Here is a 19,680-nt window from a genome sequence, read left to right as displayed (position 1 = left end):
ATTATAAGGAAAGTAAACTATAGTCTAAGGAACTCCCTAGTTATATAGTGCTAATTAGCTTTATATTCTTATACTAACCTAAGTAAAGTAATTCTAAAGTTATAAGTACCTTTTTACTTATCTAGCGTCTAAACTATATCTCTATACTAGAAATTTAGTATACTTACTATATAGAGGGCTAATTACGCCTAATTAACTAGCTAGAAGACTAGGTTACTAACCTTACTACTAAAGTTAATAAGTATACTAAGTTAATTTATAAGAATATAAAGAACACTACTACTTTAGTAATAGCTATTAATAAGGCTAAGGTAGCTATAGTAGTATAAGGTAATATTAATAAGGCTATTAGAAAAAGCTTATATACTAAAGCTAAAAAGATTTACTAGTAAGTAGCCTAAATTAATAATATTAAGAAATAAGTTAACACTATTAAAAATAAGGTTAAGAACCTTAACTATAAAGTAAATAATCTTAACGCCTTTAATAAGTTTAAGGCTAGGGATTTTAAATAGTTATAAGATTAGGTTACCTTACTTATAAAGACACTTTACCTCTAGTAGGAGATACGTACTACTACCTAAAGCGTTATTAGTAATATAAGGTTAAGTAGTAGAAGTAATAAGTAACCCTGCCTAGTAGAGGAACTTAGTAGCCCTATAGGCCTATAAGAAAAAAAGCGCTAGGCTAAGGCTATTAACCTAAGTAATAATAATAATAAGTAAATAGTAAGGTTAAAATATAGGTAAATAACCTTAAGGTATAAGGCTATAATATAGAGGAGATAAGAAATAGTAGATATTACTTTCTTAATTAGCTCTTAAAGTATTTAGGTAACCCTTTATAGAAAGAGGGTTAACTATAAATATACTTACTATCTATTACCTATCTTATCTTATATTATTTATTTAGCTTCTTATTATTATTTATCTTACTTTACTACTCTGTTATTACGCTTTACCTTTACACTACGTTACTTTATAACACTACTATAGCCTAGCTTTATCCTATTAGAACTATAACAGCTACTAGGAAGGCTATATTAAAACACTTTTATACTTTTAGCTATATAGTATATATATATAAAAAGGGTAGTAAGCGCCCCCTATATTTTATAAAGATAAAGCTATATATAATAAAGGGTTACCTTATTAAATATAGCTCTTTATATAGCTATATTTACTATATCTATATCCTAAGTAAGAAGTAAGTTATTTACTATTATAACGTTTATTTCTATAAAAGGCCTAAAAAGACTATTTTTTACCTTATTAATAGAGTTACTATCTTAGTAGATACTAATTATAATATACTATTTAATAAGCCTAATCTAATAACTTAGTATCTAGCCTATGTTTCTAACTTATATTAACTTATTACTAAAAAGTCTTATAACTAGTAAATTAACTAATCTAATAGTAGTAAGTTAGATAGTAAGCGTATTAATAATAGCTACTATATAACTTCTTCTCTAGAGGATTATTAATAGTAACCTATTTCTACTATACACCTTACTTAATAGACTAATAATATAGATACTACTAAAGATAAGTTTTATAATATAGAGTAATAGGAGGCTAACTTTCTAGCCCTTATTATAAAAGAAGATTAGCTAGACCTTATTACTAAGGCTACTACCACTTTAGTTACTAAAGGGGGCTAACTATACTATACTAGCACTATAAAGCCACTAGGCTACTACTATAATACTACTAGTATCTAAAAATATAATAAAAAGGCTTATCTTACTATAGATATTTAGGTTTATAATAACGCCTATTATTACTTTATTAGCGCACTTAATACTACTGCCTTATTACGTATACTACCCTCTAGATATAATATTTTGTTTACTATTAAGAAGGCTAAAAAAGGCTTATACTAGTACTACTAAAAGCAGGCTTATAATACTAAGATCTAATAATTTACTAATAAGGAGGTCTATACCTTTATTAATCCTCCTTTTAATATAAAAATTCTTTTAAGTAAGTAGGTATTTAATATTAAAACTAATATAAAAAATAAGATTATTAGATATAAGGCCTAATAAGTAGTCTATAGTAACTATAAGTAAGGTAAATAGTCTTTATAGGAGGTATATACTACTATAGCTACTACTACTACTATACGTCTATTTTTTACTATTATTACCTTATATAGATTAGTATATAAAATATATAACTTTAATACTACTTTTCTTACTGCCCTTATACCTAATAGTACTTATATTTATATTTATTAACCTACTAGTTATACTACTAATAATAATAAGGTGTAGTTACTTTATAAAGCTCTTTATAGCCTTTATAAGGCACTACTATAGTAGTTTATACTTATTAAAAGTAAAATAAAGAAAATTAGCTTCTACCTAGTTAAGAGAGAAATTTACCTCTTTATTAATAAGGAGCTTAATACCTACGCCTTAATATATATTAATAATAATATAGTAGCTACTACTAATAAGGAGACTATTAAAAAGGTATATAATATACTTACTAAGGTCTACTTATTAAAGGACCTTAGTAAGGCTTTTTAGTTTCTTAGCTTCTAGATCTAGCGCTTTACTACTAGTAAGATCTTTATTAACTAATATAAGTATACTAATAGTATACTTTATTACTTTAGATATAGTAATCTTTAATCTATTAAGACTTTATTACTTACTAACTATAAGTTACTTACTATATAGGTAAAAAATAAGTGTTCTAAATCTAACTAATAAACCTATATTAAGCAGACTAGCTACCTTAACTAGTTAGCTACTAGTATACGCCTAGATATTACTTTTATAGTTAGTAAGCTCTCTTAGGCTAATACTAGCCTATTATCTACCTATCTAGCTGCTATTAAGTATCTTTTTTACTATCTTAAACGCACTACTTATTATAGTATCTTATTTAGTAGACTAGACCTCTTTACTAACGTTAGCCTCTATATAACAGTAAATACTTTTTTTACTAATAATTACTTATTATAGGTTTCTATAGGTAGTTATATTATTTACTTTATAGGATTACTAATTACCTAGAAGTTAAAGAAGTAGACCTTTATTACTCTAAGCTTTATAAAGGTAAAGTTTATTAACCTTATACTTACTACTATTACTATAAAGTAGATTTACTACTATACTAAGTAGCTCCTTAGCTAACTATTAGATATACTAACTATCCTCTTTACTAATAGTACTAATATAATAGTTAATATAATAAATCCCCTTAATAAGGTATATACTTAAAGTATTAATATCTAATATAAATAGATAATATAAGAGGTCTACACCTAAAAGAATATTACCCTCTAACTTATTAAGGGTACTAAAATAGCTACTAATAGGCTTACTAAGCTACTAGCACTAAATAAACATAAGGATTTTATATAGTTATTAGGTATAGTAAATAGGTTAGATTAAAGAGCTATATAGGCCATTATAGAGGATATATATTTAGAGGATTTACGTTACGTAGGGATTTTAGCGTATAGATTAATTATTACCAGACTAATAGGATAATTACTAGCGTATAGCTAAAGTTGTTAAATACTTTAAAAACTCCTTAGATTTAGAGGATTTAAGATTAGGCTGTTATTTTGCCCCTATGTACGATATTCATTGAGTTAGTAGAGCCTGAGGGGGAGTGTTGTGAGGGGGCCTGTGTGCTGGGAGGTCACGTGACCTCCTGGGCCCCTCACCTTCATCCAGCCTCTGCCTATGGGCTTGAGAGGAGGATTTCCTCCTTACCACCACACACCACTACAGATCACCACAATACCATTGCTATTGTGCCTCACTTCGTTGCTCTTGTGCTCCCACAAGATAAGTTAGAAAAGAGCGCGTTATGTAAACGAACCTGGGGTATGGCCACCTCCTGGCTGACACCGCAAGATTGAAGTCGATCGATAGCTTCAAATAGAATCCTGCTACTTTCACTATCGAAGGGATTCTCAGGAATTGATCTCTCCCCTTGACCCAATTCGTTTTCTGAGCAGGGGGAGTACGCCAAAGACTCGGCAGCAGAGTCGACCTGCGACTCATTGTCTTGTGGCACGGGGTAATTGCCAGCCTGTGGCATTGTGAGACTAGGTGGCTTCTGCGTAAGCCTGGAGGCGACGAGAGTTGGCTGAACCATAGTTGTCTACGTGCAGAAAGGATTTGACGAGGAAAGAATAGAAATATAATGATCAATAATCAGATGGACTCAATTTTGGTGAAGTGAAGAGTAATACAGAGGGAAATTCTTTGTCGACAATCATGGATATGAATGGATCTTTATATATGTAATGCCAGGCAAGCAGGAGGCAGTAGGAACATATATGGTCGAGACCAGGCATCTAGCAATTCCGGTTACTGCATTTTCACTGGTATTACAAGAGACCTTGTTACTCCTTCCATGTATGAAACCATCACACACGGACGTAAACGCCGTATACAACAATTGCCTGGTTGTCACATCGTAAGCACCCCCACGGCCCCTATCTAGAGACGAGAATTTAAGATACTTTTATACCTCTAGAAGTAAAGGATTTCTTAGAGGATTTTAGTATATATAAAATACTAAAAGCGCGTAGGGTATGAGGACTCTTGCGGTGCGGTGACTATATAGAACACTATAACCACTAAAAGTAACACAAGATTCCTTACTAATTAGTGCATAAATCGTCTTAATCTATCTAGAATTAATATTAATTATAAGTGTTAAACTATAGGATTAAGTATAATTATACCCTAATTAGGTAGGTAATTACTCCTAATTATCTTATATTATTATAATTAAAAGTAAATTATAAAAAGGCTTTAGTTTAATTAGAAGGTAGGTATAAGTATAAAAGATAAATTATATATATCTATCTTTAAACCTATTAATACTAACTTATATCTTTATACTTAATTAGGATTAAAATCTTCTAATTAGTCTGCATACTACCTTACTTTAGGCTAATTACCTTACCTTGCTCTAATTATCCCCTAATTTCTTTTTTATAAGTCCTTTTAGGGAGAAATTATCCTTAAGATTAGCCTTTATATAACTACCTTTATAGTAAATTAGTATTAGCCCTTCTTCTTATTCTTTTTCTTAGCTTCTGCCTCCTGCTTATATACCTCTTTTACGTAATCCTATTAAAGCCCTATATCCTCTTAATCCTAGCCCTCTTAATCCTAGCTTAATAACAGTAGTACCTAAGGCGTATATATAGGGGTTATATAAGCTAACTTATTAACTAGGTTATTATATTAATTAACTTATTTTTTTTATATATACTTATTAATTACTAGTTTCTTAAAAAGCTTATTTTAGTAGTATAGTAGTTAATAATAGTAATTTATAGCCTTTTATTAAAGTAACTTATTAGCTTCTTACTAATTAAGCTCTAACTTACTAAGTGTTAACTTATAATTTACTTATTCTAACTATAAGTTTAGATCTTAAGAAGTTATATCTTTTAGCTATAAGCCTTTATATTACTTAATTAATAGGGGTTTTTAAAGTAGTTAAGCCTAAGTTAGAGGGTTATCCTCTATAACGTCTTTAATCTTAAGTAAAACCTAAGCTAGAGGCCTAGTTTTAGTAACTAATAATAAAGTTAGCCTAGATAAAATAAAAAGTAAATATAGGTTTATAAGTAAATATATAAGTCTCTCTAATTATAGTATTATATTAAGCGTCTAGAGAATTAGTTATAAAGTAACTAGTAATATTTAACTAGAAGGTATAGGACTTATTAGAGTATACTTAGAATTAGACCTTCTTTTAATAGTATTTATTACTAAGACAGACTAATTAGGTAGGTTTTAAGGTATAAAGCCTAGTAATAGTCTAAGTAGTAAGCGCTATCTCTAACTAGTAACTAATTAATAATAATATAAGCTAAAGATCTAAGGATTAGTTAGTATACTTTATTTAATTAATACTATAAAGCCTAGCCTTATATATAGCTTCTTAATAATTATATAGTCTAATTTAGCGCCTACTAGTACCCTTATATAAATATTTCTATATTAACTATAAATATCCTTAAGATATATTCCTAAAGTATTATATATAGTATTATTAACTTAGTTACCTTTATAGTAAAACTTATAGCTAATTTACTAAATCTAGTATATATATATTTAATTACTTAGTATACTTTTTATTTTATTACTTTAGAAGATAAAATTCTTAGTTAGGTATAATTTACTATACTAAACTACTATTTAGAACTACTCTAAAATATAGAGGCTATACTCCTATAAGCTAGGCTGTTAGGCTATGTTAATAATATAAGCACTAGCGTTAATTAGATTCTTAATATATAGTAAGGCCCTTATATCTTAGTAGAATCTTTAGAGCGCTAGGATATTATTAATAAAGATTACCTTAGATTAGCCTGCCTCCTAAAGAGGGTTATACTAATAGACTATATTATTTTATTAGTTAATAATTATTCTTATAAAGTGTTTAAGATAATTAATAAATAGTAAAAAAAGGACTAAATATATAAAAGTCTTAATTACTTTATAAGTAGTAGGTAACTAAAGAACTAAGACTAAGGTAATATTTAGATTAGTAAAATATTTCTAGCTAATTAGAACTACTATAATATTACAGACTAGTAATAAGTTTTAAGTTATAACCTCTAATACTATAGTAATCTTATCCCTCCTTATCTAATCTCTTTAAAGTAGTTAACCCTATAGGTTATAGTAATTAAAGAGGATAGCTTTTACTTTTTAGTAACTCTAGCCTTACTATTCTTAGTAGCTATCCTAAATTATAAAGGCTGCTAGTTACTATTATAAGAACTAATTTATATCCTCCTAAAGAAGCTAGTTAGGAAAACGTATATTAAGTTTAGTTAGAATAAAGCGTATAAAACTATTTTAGATAGGTATAACTTATAGGTATACCTAAGTCTAGTAGCTAAAGTAGTTATTTATACTAAGATTAATAAATTAGAAGTTTTAAGCTTCCTTAGTTATAGCTAGTAGCGTAGTCTTAAATCTAATTAGTCTGTTTAATTACTAGCGTCTTATATAGTTATATAAGTTATTCTTAAAGTTATAAATAGTATAAGGGCACTAAATCTAGGTAGCTATACTGCTATAGTTCTATAAGGAAGAAAAGATTAGGCTAATAGAAGATATTATAGTAGTATTTAGTTATAAAAAAAAAAAAGTAATTAGTCTTAGGTTTAGTAGGTATATAGCGTAGTGTATAATTTTAAGTAGTAATTATAATAAAAAAAAAGATTAAGTTTAATAGTGTATAAGGAAGAAAGTAGCTTTTATAAAAAATAACTAGATTATTACTTAAATAATTATTATTATTATTAAAAAGGTAAAAAAAAAAAAATTAATTAGGAAAAAAAAAGGTAGGTTAATATAGTAATAAGTAAAGGAGGGCCTTAATTAGAGCTAGGAAGAAATAACCTAGTAAATAAAGTAAAATTAAGAGAAAAAAGAAGTAATTTACTTATTATTAGTAAGTAAGGTAGTAAATTATTCCTTTAGGCTAATTATAAATTAGTTAGTTAGTTCTTTTTCTTACCTACCTAGATTAGTTTACTATATCTTCCTTTTTAGTAGATTAACCTTCCTAAGGATAAAAAAGAAAATCTTTTCCTTATTAACCTACTTTTAAACCCTTTTATTAATAACTACTTTTATTAATTAACTTAAATTTTTACCTTACTATCTTAGTTTTTAGATCTATTATTATTAATAGTTAATATATCTAACCTAAACGCTATTAATAATTATAAGGTTAATTATAACCTGCTTATATAGATCTATCCTTAGTAGTAGTTAAGCTTTATACCTAGTAAGAAGTTCCTTAAGAGCTAGAATATCTTATACTATTTCTAGTAAGTCGCTTTAAATTATATAGTTATAAGTTAATTAGTCCTTTCCTTTTTAAAGCTATTACTAATTATAGGTTTCTTTTAGTATTTAAAGTATACTATCTAGTATAAGCTACTAGGCTTAGTTAGGAAGCTATATTATAAGCTTTAAATTATTACTTTATTTAGTAATAAAACTATTAGTTAAGTAATAATTAACTTTTAGGGGTTATATATAAATTAGGCTATCTTATATAAAATCTTAATAAATCTTAGTCTTATAAGTAGCTCTCTTATCTTTATATATTACGTCTTTATAAGTAAGGCCTACACTAGTTACTTTAAAGTGCTATTCTAGAAGCTTCTTAGTTATACTCTTATAGTTAACTTACTTTTAATTTAGGTATATAGTGTTTATAATATTATACTATATAGTTACTATACTTATAGCTTCTAGAAGTAAGTTAGTCTAGATCTAGAGGGGGATATCTAGGTTATAGCTTCTTATTTTAAGTGTATATCTTTTCCTAAGGAGTTCTTAAATTAGTACGCTAATTATATATTTTAGGAGTCTAGCGCTAGTTATAACTACTAATCTAATAATAATTATTAGTTTACTAGTAGTTATAAGACTAAGCTAGATAATAGAAAGTATTCTAAGTATAAGAATAGTAGTAAAGAAGTCTTTTTATTAATTAACCTAAATATTAAGCTAATTTTAATTAAGTACTTTTAGCTTAATAATACTTTAAAGGAACTAAAGGTATAGGCTAGTAAGGGTAAAAAGTACTAAGACTTTATTAAAAGTAGTAAGGTAAACTTTAAAAAAAGTAATTCTATATATAACTTAGAGGTTTATTAAAGGATTACTTAGAATTAGGATAATAATTTTACGTTTTTACTAAAGTTCTTCTTAAAAAAGGTAGAGGTTTAATTAATTAGTTTCTTTATCTTAAAGATAATAGTAATAAGGTTAATAGCTAACTTAAGCTTCTTAAGTAAGGTAAGCTAGGGTTTTTAAGGTAAGAAAGATAGTAGTTATAGACTTCTTCTTATAGTTATTAATTACCTTAGTAAAGTAGCTATAAGTAGCGTAATTTCCTAAAGCTTTCTCCTAATTTATCTATCCCTTATGCCTTTATATAGAATTAGTAAAAAAGGACACTTTAATTAAAGAAGCTTATAAAGGTATATCCTTAGTGTTAACTATTAATTAGTAGTACACTTAGTATACCTAAGCTATCCTTAGCTAGCAGTAAGTCCTAAAGATTAAAAGTAATTTTATCTTATAAGGCATCTTTATCTAGGGAAAGATAAAGTCCTTTAGGTGTCTTAGTAAATTTCTTTAACTAATTACCTATATATATAGCTTTAGTAATTAGATCCCTAGAGAGTGTAGTAAGCTAATATAATATACCTATAAGAGAAACTAAATAGATCTAGTAGGGTCCTTACTAATAGTAGTCTAGCTTTTATAATATAAATATATTAACTTTTCCTTAAATATTAAAGATAAGGACTAGATCTTCTTACTAAAGTTAGGTTAATAAAAGTAAATATAAATAGCTTATATTAAACTAATTATATATATAGGCTTTTTACTAAGTAATAATCTTTATAGTGTGTTTATAGTCCTAGTTAAGCTATTAAAAAGCCTAAAAGTAAGTCTATACCTTTTCCTTAGGTGTCTAAATAAAGTCCTAATTAAGAACCTTTTAAGTAGTAGTATACTACTTAATTAAAGTAATAGTATAGTAACTATAGATAAAGTAAAAAGGCGTATACCTTAATAAAGCTCTAATAGTAGTTTAATTTATAAAAAAAGTAGTTAAGAGTAAAAAGTAAATATCTTTTTAGCCTTAGTCTAACTAGATATAAAGTGTATATATAATTAGCTAATATCTTTTCTTAAGAAGCCTATTTACTTAAGGGTTATATACTAATATAACCTTATAGCGCGTCCTATAGCGTTAATTTAACTTAGTAACTACACCTATATTCTTTTATCCCTTATTAATAATTAAAGTGCTATAAAGCCTATAATAGTAGATAATATCCTCCTAAAGAAACTTTACTATATTCTTAAAGGTAGTATTCTTAAGGATCCTTACCTTAATATAGCTAGAAAACTTATAGTAAGCTTTAATAACCTTCTATCTACTAATATACTATATATTTAGGTAAACCTAAGTAAATAGGTAGTAAATTAGTTTAGTAAAGATATAGGGGTTATCTATACACTTAGACTAAGCCTTCTAATATAACTTATAACTTATAATTAACTCCCTAACTTAAGTATATATCCTTAGTTTAAAGTATTATTTAGTAAGGTAGAAGTAGGTAGCTTTACGTCCTTAATACCCTAATTTATTATATACTTTAGTAATTAACTCTTAATAGTAGCTTAGATTATTAATAACCCTTTATAAGTAAGGAGAGGTCCTTATCTCCTATTAGAATAAAAGTTAATTTTATATTATAAATTATATAGCTAACTACTTAAACTAGTAGAACTAAGTAGGGGAAATCCTAAGGGGTCTTTTAAGTAAAAGTAAGAAATAGGTAATTTATTTTAAGTTAGTTAACTATTATTTTAGTATAAGGAGGTCTATTAGAATATTAATATCCTAGTCCTAATTAGTTACGTTATTATCTTAGCTATATATATAAATAATAAAGTTCTATATAATATAGAGTTAAAGTACCTTTATATTAATAAAATCTTTAACGTCTTCCTCTTAATCTACTTCTTTAATATCTAATAAGCTAAGGGGTTTTTATAATAATCTATTTACTATAGTGTTTTTTTTACTATTAATATACTTAATCTTAAAGTTAAAAAGCTAGATTTAAGAAAGCTACCTTATTATTATTACTAAAAGTAAGTTATTTACTATACTATTAATTTATATAATAAGGACTTTTATATTAGTCTTTAAAAAAAATTAAATACTAAAAAGGTAGTTATATAGTTATTTAAGGCTTATTAAAACGCCTTATATTTCTAGCTTTCTTATATTATAGTTTAGCTTTAGTCTACACTAAATTTTACTTTTATACTATAAAACGGCCTACTTCTTATTAATAATCTATTCTAGTATAGCGCCTTATTCCTTAACAATAGTATCTATTATTAAGATAATCTAGCCTGCCTTAAGGCTATAGTCTAATATAATTAGGACTAAAGCCTTAGTAATAGCAGACTTAAGTACTTCTATAGCTTAAGTATAATCTATATTCTACTAAAAGGACTAATTCTTTTTAAAAAAAAAGTATAAAGGCACTACTATTAATAAGAAGTTCTAGACCTAACACTTATAAAAGGTAATAATCCTTAGGAAAAACTAGACTTTTAAGACTAAGAAGTACTTCTCTTACTTAAAAATGTTAATAACTTTTACTTAATTTAGCTAGCGCCTTTTTATACTATATAAATACCTTATAATTACTATAGATATTTAGCACTATTAGGACTTAAGCGTAGAGATAGTGTATCTAACTAACATAATATTAAATAAGACCTAATTAATATTCCTTAAATATTTATAAATAAATTAGTAGATACTAAGATAAGTAAGTAATTCCTTATTATTATACTTTAATTAAGGACCTTTAACTATAATATTATTTAAAAAGGCGTTATAGTATTTTAGAATTAAGTTATAGAGGATTTAAGTTATAATCTAATAGAACTAGGCTACTAAATTTATTACGCCTTATAGAAAAGTATAGTATTAAAAGAGGCTAAGGGGTGTTAAAAAGGTTATTAGATTATAGCTTTTCTTATTAAGCGTAACTTAATTATAACCTAAGAAGAAATTAAAGAGGAAAATAAGCTAATTTATAGTGTATTTCTTAAAAAATTAATCTATAGATAAAGGCTACTATATATTATATAAGGTTACTATATTAACTTTTATAGCTAAGTTAATTAGTCTAAGCTTACTATTTTTTTTAAGATAAGAAACTAAGGATTATAGTAAGTAGTATAGCTCTTTTTAATAATCTTCCTTACTATCTATTATTAAATTACCTTAAACACCTTTAGAAAGAGGGCTTTTAGGATTAGGATACCTTTTACTTACTATACTTTATATAAGATAGTATAGATTACTTATAGTAAAGTAACTATTAGGTCTAATTAGCTACACTTTAAAAATTCTTATACTAAGGATTTCTCTTAATTAAGGAGGATATACTTAAATAAGTCTTTCTCTTTTAGTAATAGATATAGGCTGTCTTTTATAATTACTTTAAGATACTTATTAGTAAGCCTAGATTAAGGCTTAATATTAGAAATCTTTAGTGTAATAATATTATTATATAGTCTAATCTGTTCTTAAAGCTTCTACTTTATACCTTTAAGCTTCTTAATCTTCTAGTATAAGTTACTATTAAGTACTAATCTATTAGATAGAGTATTATTAACTAGTTAGACCTTTTAATCCTTATATTTATATATTATATAGATTATAGCTACTTCTTTAACTCTCTTATACTAATAAGTAGCTTTATTTTAGTATTTCTAGATCCTATAGTAGATTAACTACTTCTCTTAATAAGAGACTAGTTTTCTTATAAATTTATTATAAAGATCTTTTTTTACTAGTTTATAGTTTTATTAATCTAATAGACGTACTACTATTACCTTATAAATATAAGTAACTTATAGTTTAATTATAGCCTATATAACTAAGGCTATAATCTCTTTAGCTTAGTTTTAATTAATTATAGCTACTATCTTTTTACCTCCTTAAGGTTAGTCTTTAGGTAAAACTTATTAGATCTAGTAGCACTTCTAGGTTTACTACTAGAATCTAGTTTTCTAACCTAAAGACTATAATAATATAGTTATTAACTTATAGTAAGATATTAGTAATCTTAGTTAAGCTATTTATCCTAATTACCTTAATAGGAATCTTTAAGAGGGCTTCTTTTATATAAATATATATAGTAATTAGTTACTTACTATACTTAAAAGAGAGTTAAGTGTCCTAAGTAAAGGGCAGGCCTAGTAGAAGTAGATTAGTTATTTCTTATTTATTCTTAATAAAGAAGCAGGAAGTTACTTTATATCTATTAATCTAGATATTAGTAAAGTAGAAACTATTAAACGTTATATTACTACCTAGATTAGACTTAAAAGTCCTTATTTAGAGACTAGTAACTATATATAAGATCCTAGTAGCTTTAACGTACTACTTTAAGAGGATATTAACTTACGCTTTAGTGTTAAGGATTACTAAGATTAGAAGGCCTTTATTTAACTAATTAACACTTAATATTTAGACCTTTAGTTATAGGTATATATTTAAAATAACTAAGGTTAGTAGTTTTACTATAGGCTTTATACCTTATACTTTATTAATTTTAATAAATATTAAGGACTTACTATTAATTAAGGTATTATACTTATTTAGTAGTTCTTTAATATCTTTTTACTATTAAGCTATTTCTTTAAGATTAATTAGGGACTTTAAGGCCTTAATCTAAACACCTTTAGTATTAATATACCCTTAATTATATAAAGTAGCGCTTATAGCTATATTAAACTCTAGCTATATCTTTTAGAAAAGTCTAATAAGAAGTAAGACTAAAGCGTCTAGCTTTTTATTAGCTAACCTTTTTACCTCTTAATATAAATTAAGGCCTTAAGCTTACTTAGAGGCTATAACTTCTTTTAATTTATTAGGCTCCCCCTTACTTATATGTAGTTTATAGTCTTTAAGGGCAGTTATAGATATAGTAGACTTTAGTTATAGTAAAATAGTTATATTTATCTTAGCTAGTAGGGACACCTAATCTAGATTATAATTATAGTTACTATTATTATTAACTTTTATAATCTTTTTATTCTTTAAGGTAAATAAAATAGTTTTCTTCTTAATTAGCTAAGGCCTAACTAACTTTTTTATACTATATACCTCTTATAATCTATCCTAGGTACGTTTATCCTAGCTAGTATAGTTCTTAAGAGGCCTACTTTATTATACTATAAAGATATTAGCGTATTTCTACTTCTTATCCTCTAGTTATACTATATATAGGCACCTAATATTACTTATTAGTGCTATAAATAGTAAATCTAAGGTGCTTTACTAAGGGTATCTAACTTATTAATCTAGGATACGCTTTACTAAGAACTTATAGTCTTTATTAATAGATATATTTATAATATAAGAGAGTAAGGTAACTTAATTAGTAACTTTACTTTATTAGCTGTCTTTAATTACTAGGAATAGTATATTATTTATTAGACTTTACTTATCTTACTTTTTATAATACTAGGCTCTTTAGACTAAGATTATAAGATATACGTCCTTATTAAAGGTATATTACTAATAATCTTAAATAAATTAATACTTATTAAACTAGTAGTACTAATATTTATCTTTTAGTCCTAATACTTTTACTTAATCTAGTTATATTATACTAACCTTAAACACTTAAGTAGACCCCCTTAGCTAGATAGAATTCTAATATATCTTAAGTTTACTTATACTATTAGTAAAGTCTTAATTAGTATTACTTAAGATTAGTTAGTTAACCTAGACGTTAATAGTTAATTATCTTAGTTACTAGTAATCTTAGTACTAATAAGTAAAGTTTCTTTAGGACTATTACTAAGCTAGTTAAGTTATAGAGGTACTATTAGCTTTACTATTAGTAAATAGGGGCCTATACTTCTTCTTATAAGTAATTATATTAAGGAGTCTACTCTTAAATATTATATACTTTATTAATTAAATAAAAGCTAAAAAGCTAATCCTTATTTTATTTACTACTTTTTTTATAGTCTTAGCGTTAAACTACTTATATATAGCCTTAATTAAGCTCTTATTAGAAATTATATAAAGGCTTTATTACTTTACTTTAGTAATTATATTATTAATACTAGTAAAAAGTACTTTAGCTAAGTATAGGTCTAAGCTAGAGATTAGTAATCCCTTTATAACCTACTTAATTTATTCTTCTTTATTAAGGAATTAATTAGCGTCCTGTTTTCTATACTCCTTTAAGAGATAAGCCCTAGCCTAGACCTAAGGTAAGTCCTTAATTATATTTTTTACTAGAGTTTAATAATCTCCCTTTATATAGTAGGCTACTAGTATACCTTTTAATTAGTCTAGTACTTATATAAGCTTATATTAATCTTTATATTTTTTTAAGAAGTTAATAATATTATCTTTAGAAAAAACTATAGTACTACTTTAGCCTAAAAAGGGTATCTTAAAAAAGTTTAAGTTCTCTCCTTAGTTAAGGACTATATTTACTATTACTTATAAGACCTTAGGCTAAATCTAGGCAGTAAGAGCAGTAAGGAGGGTATCTATAGAAGGGTTAAGTTCCTAAGAGATAAAAAGAGGTTTCTATTTCTAATTAGGTACTATAAGTAGAGGATTAGAAGTATTACTACTCTCTTTATTTTTAGAAAGATTAATCCCCTTTAGCTCTTAATACTTAGTAAAAGCTAGTCCTCTTACTAAAGTAGTGTTTAAGGTTAAGCCTAGGGTATACTTAAGAGCAGCCTCTTAAGAAAAAGTAGTATAGTTATTACTTATTATATTAGTTAGTAGTTATCTAGTATATAACTTATTAATTAAGTTAAAAATTCTAATAATTATATACTAATTTAAACTCTTTAAGATCTTCCTTAAGAGTACTAAGGTAACTTATCTTATTATTTAAACTAAGCTATACCCCTAATTAGTAGAACTTATATAATTATCTTTAGCCTTAGCTAAACTTATTAACTAACTTTTAATAAAGAGGGTCTTTTAATTTATTATAATTTCTCTATAAAGTTATAATAAGTATTTAAATTAGTATACTTATAGGGAGTCCTAAGGCTAATAGCTTTATATCTCTAGATTAGGTAATTCTTAAGGTATTATTTTATATTAATTAACTATAAGTAACTAATTATAATAAACCACTTTACTTATAGGGACCTTTAAGAGCTTTATCTAGCTCCTTTAGTATTTCTATAATTTATCTTAGTTATTATTATAAATTAGTAACCTTTAAGGTTCTAACTTATTATCTTAGTCTTATAATTAAGTAATTTTTATTATCTAAGTTACTAATCTATTACTTTATTATCTTATTATCTTTTTAGGGTTTTCCTTATTCCCTTAATTAGTTACTTCTTATAATCCTATTATCTTATTATTATTACTTTTATAATAACTTACTTAGTATACTTAACTAGATATCTCTCTAATTAGTTTAAACCTATAGTTAATCTTCTAGAAGGGAAGACTATTAAAAGCGTATAGGGTATAAGGACTCTTATAGTGTAGTGACTATATAGAACACTATAACTACTAAAAGTAATATAAGATTTCTTACTAATTAGTGTATAAATCGTCTTAATCTATCTAGAATTAATATTAATTATAAGTATTAAATTATAAGATTAAGTATAATTATACCCTAATTAGGTAGGTAATTACTCCTAATTATCTTATGTTATTATAATTAGAGGTAAATTATAGAAAGGCTTTAGTTTAATCAGAAGGTAGGTATAAGTATAAAGGATAGATTATATATGTCTATCTCTAAATCTATTAACGCTAGCTTATATCTATATACTTAATTAGGATTAGGATCTTCTGATCGAGTACGCATACTACCTCGCTCTGGGCTGATCGCCCTACCCTGCTCCAATAGTCAATCTGCCTTGCCAAGGTAGACATTATCGCATGGCCGCAAGGGGCCGCGAGCTATAGACGTGGATAACAAGTAACGTGGATAACGGGGGTCCTGTCAATTAAACCTCTAAGAAACCTTACCCTATGACTTTTGCCATTTTCGGAAAGCGTTGGCCGACTTAGATGCAGGGGAAGTTTGAAGTCAAGTTGAAATATGCTGTTGGTAGCAGATTAGACATGGGGCCTACGAGCAGACCATGTACGCACCAATCCGATGCATCTGCCACCACACCTTCCACTCACCATACCGATCCAGGACAGTGGTCGCGAAACAAAATGAGCCTTCCGGGGCATCGGCCAGGCCGACGTGAACCTGCATGCAGTCAATAAAAACTGGTGCTAGCCGCCATCCCGGGCCGTCTCGGGCCTGGCCGCAGTTGGTAGGTCGCTCCGTTGGGACCGGGACCATTTGAAGAGTTCGCCGATGATCCTAACGCCGTTTGAAACGTAATCCAAGGAGATGAGAAGTTCATGGTGGGATTGTGATATCAGCCTCACCGCGCTAACCCTTCCTGCGGCCGTGTATAGGAAAAATACCTATTATGCTGGGTAAGCTGGCCAAACATGTTGGAGCAGAACCTCCTAATTCCGGCAATGGGCCGCAATGCCGGAAGGTAGGTATGGTTTTCGAGGCGCAGTTGGCTGCCGTGCTTGACATGGTCTAATGCAACGACAGAATTGCCTGAGACAAACTGGAAATACGAAGGCCCTAGCCAATACCTGTTGCATGCAGCAACCCCATGGGCGTTACGCCCTTCTTCTCGTGCCGTGCTACGACACCGACGTCGACCCTCTCGCCATCATCATCTAGGCCCTAGCATAATCTAGTCACCGAACTAGTCACCGAACTTGCGCAGAGGGGCACCATGGTTAAAAGTCGGCCATTTCCCCCCAAAAAAAAAGGAAAAAAAGACCTGGCACACGGAAATGCAAAACCAAGTGAGAATATAAGCGCCAGCACAAGGATTCCTGCGAAGATGAAACCAACTTTGGATCTCAAGCCTGCACCGAGTGTGTAGAGCAGATAAGGCATGCTAAATTTGACAAGGAAGTTGGCTATCATGTTGAACATCGAGGCTGTTTGCAACGTGTCTCGGAGTAGAAGGGCAGGGACTTGGCCGCGACGACGTAACTTAGGGGCGCCTGGAGATATTTTAGCTGGATTGATCCCGATGTGAGCAAAAGAAGAGCCATATGTCCATACAAAGACATAGACAGCAGCATACACTGTCGACATGGCAACAATCCTAGTCTCCATCACAAACAAAGGACCAGGATGCCCTTTGCCTCATTCAATTCTGTGATCTGTATTCTCAGATCACTTTAGAAGGCCAATGAGGAAGAGACTCTTCGGTTTGACATGTTCTCAGAGCTGGGGCCAGATATAGTGGTGTTGTGAAATGATATTCTTGGGAACGCCCCATGTCTATAGCTAAGTCTTGATACACGGCTGACTTTGTGCGCTTATAGTACATAACCCAAGTTAACATGCACAGCCTTTGTCTGCGAGTAGGCGGCAAGGCCAGCTTCTCCCAGTTCACGACCGATGCCACTCTGCTTAACACCACCGAATGGAACACGGATGTCCGAGTCATTGGAGCTATTAATCCAGACCATGCCCGACTCTAGACGAGCGGCGACGCGATGGCATCGCTCAATATCCCTGGAAAATAGCGCCGCACCGAGTCCATAGGAAGTATTGTTTGCCAAAGAAACGGCCTCTTCTTCCGTCTTGAACGGGGTTATGGCAACGAATGGGCCAAAAACTTCCTCTTGGAAGATTCGCATGTCCTTCTTCACATCAGAGAAGACAGTGGGTTCGATAAAAAATCCCTTGCCATCGCCGACGTTCTTGTACGGAACACCGCCAGTCACCAGGCTAGCGCCTTCATCCTTGCCGGCCTGTATGTAGCTAAGGATCTTCTCATACTGCGCCTTGGTGATCTGAGGGCCCTGGAACGTGTCATCGTCGAAGGGGTCGCCGACCTTATTCTCCAGGCAGATTTTCTTGAAGCGAGACACATAATCCTGGTAGACCTCTTCTTGGACCAAGATTCTGGACGTGGATGTGCAAATCTGACCCTGGTTGCTCATGATTCCGACGTGTCCCCACTTGGCGGCTTGATCGAGATCGGCGTCCTTGAAGACCAGAAGAGGTGACTTTCCGCCCGTCTCGAGAGTGATGTTTTTGATGTTGGCACTAGCTGCCTTCATGATCTGACGTCCAGTTGTCGTGGAGCCGGTGAAGGCAACCTTGTCGACGTCAGGATGAGAAGCCAGTGCATGGCCAGCTTCCCTCCCGAAGCCATTCACAATGTTGATGACACCAGCAGGAAACCCAGCTTCCTTCACCAGGTTCGCGAAGTACAAGATTGAGAGAGGCGTTTGCTCAGCAGGCTTCATAATAACGGTGTTGCCGCATGCCAACGCCGGGCCCAGCTTCCTAAATGTCGGTTAGCTTTGACCCTAACATAAATCACACGGTCACTCACCAAGCCGCCATCATGATTGGGTAGTTCCAGGGGATGATCGAGGCACACACTCCAATAGGTTGTTTCAATGTGTAAGCAAACTTTTTGGGTGTAGTTGGGATTGTCTCGCCGTGGATCTTGTCTGCCCAGCCAGCGTAGTAGCGGAGAGTGGCGATTGTCTCAGCGACGTCCTCGCCAAGAGCAACATTGTAGGGTTTGCCGCCATTCCAAGTCTCAAGAGTCGCCAACGCCGCTTCATGTTTCTCAACAAGATCGGCAAGCTTAAACATGAGCCGACCGCGGTCGGTGTTGGAGATGTCCCCCCATCCGGGAGCGTTCAGTGCTGCGCGGGCTGCTTTCACGGCCCTGTCAACATCGTCGGCTGATGCTGCCTCAACTGAGGCAATTTCAGACTCGTTGCTATCAGTTGGTCAGCGGTGGCGAGCGATTGCTTGTCCGTTGCATACACACCTTGGGTTGATGGCTGTGATCTTAGAATCGCTGTTTCCTTTGACAAACTCATTGTTAATGAAGAGACCAGTGGGGAGGCTGATCTTGGTGCCGTTTGGCGCGGTTAGATCCAAGGTAGCGGCAGACATATTTTATCAGTATAACTATCACGACAGATTGCTTCAAGAATAACAATATTACTGAGGGCGAGATGTTAGGATGCGATGTCG

General features: G+C 29.9%; 2 protein-coding genes across 2 annotated transcripts; both read right to left on the bottom strand.

Annotated features, from left to right (window-relative positions):
* Positions 1-3,580: 3,580 nt before the first annotated feature.
* GLRG_09022 (uncharacterized protein) lies at positions 3,581-4,124 on the bottom strand (the record flags this gene model as incomplete). Its single annotated transcript, XM_008099707.1, has 3 exons — positions 3,581-3,591; positions 3,747-3,795; positions 3,846-4,124. The coding sequence occupies 3 exons, from the start codon at positions 4,122-4,124 to the stop codon at positions 3,581-3,583; spliced, it is 339 nt and encodes a 112-aa protein (XP_008097898.1).
* A 13,869-nt stretch (positions 4,125-17,993) lies between these two features.
* Positions 17,994-19,599, bottom strand: GLRG_09021 (aldehyde dehydrogenase; the record flags this gene model as incomplete). The annotated part of the gene is made up of 3 exons (XM_008099706.1): positions 17,994-18,972; positions 19,022-19,420; positions 19,472-19,599. 3 exons carry the CDS (start codon positions 19,597-19,599, stop codon positions 17,994-17,996), a joined length of 1,506 nt encoding a protein of 501 aa, XP_008097897.1.
* Positions 19,600-19,680: the final 81 nt, after the last annotated feature.

Source organism: Colletotrichum graminicola (assembly GCF_000149035.1).
Source record: "Colletotrichum graminicola M1.001 genomic scaffold supercont1.44, whole genome shotgun sequence".
Lineage (NCBI taxonomy): Eukaryota > Fungi > Ascomycota > Sordariomycetes > Glomerellales > Glomerellaceae > Colletotrichum > Colletotrichum graminicola.
The sequence above is the reverse complement of the archived record's forward strand: the minus strand, read 5'-3'. Positions and strand labels throughout refer to the sequence as shown.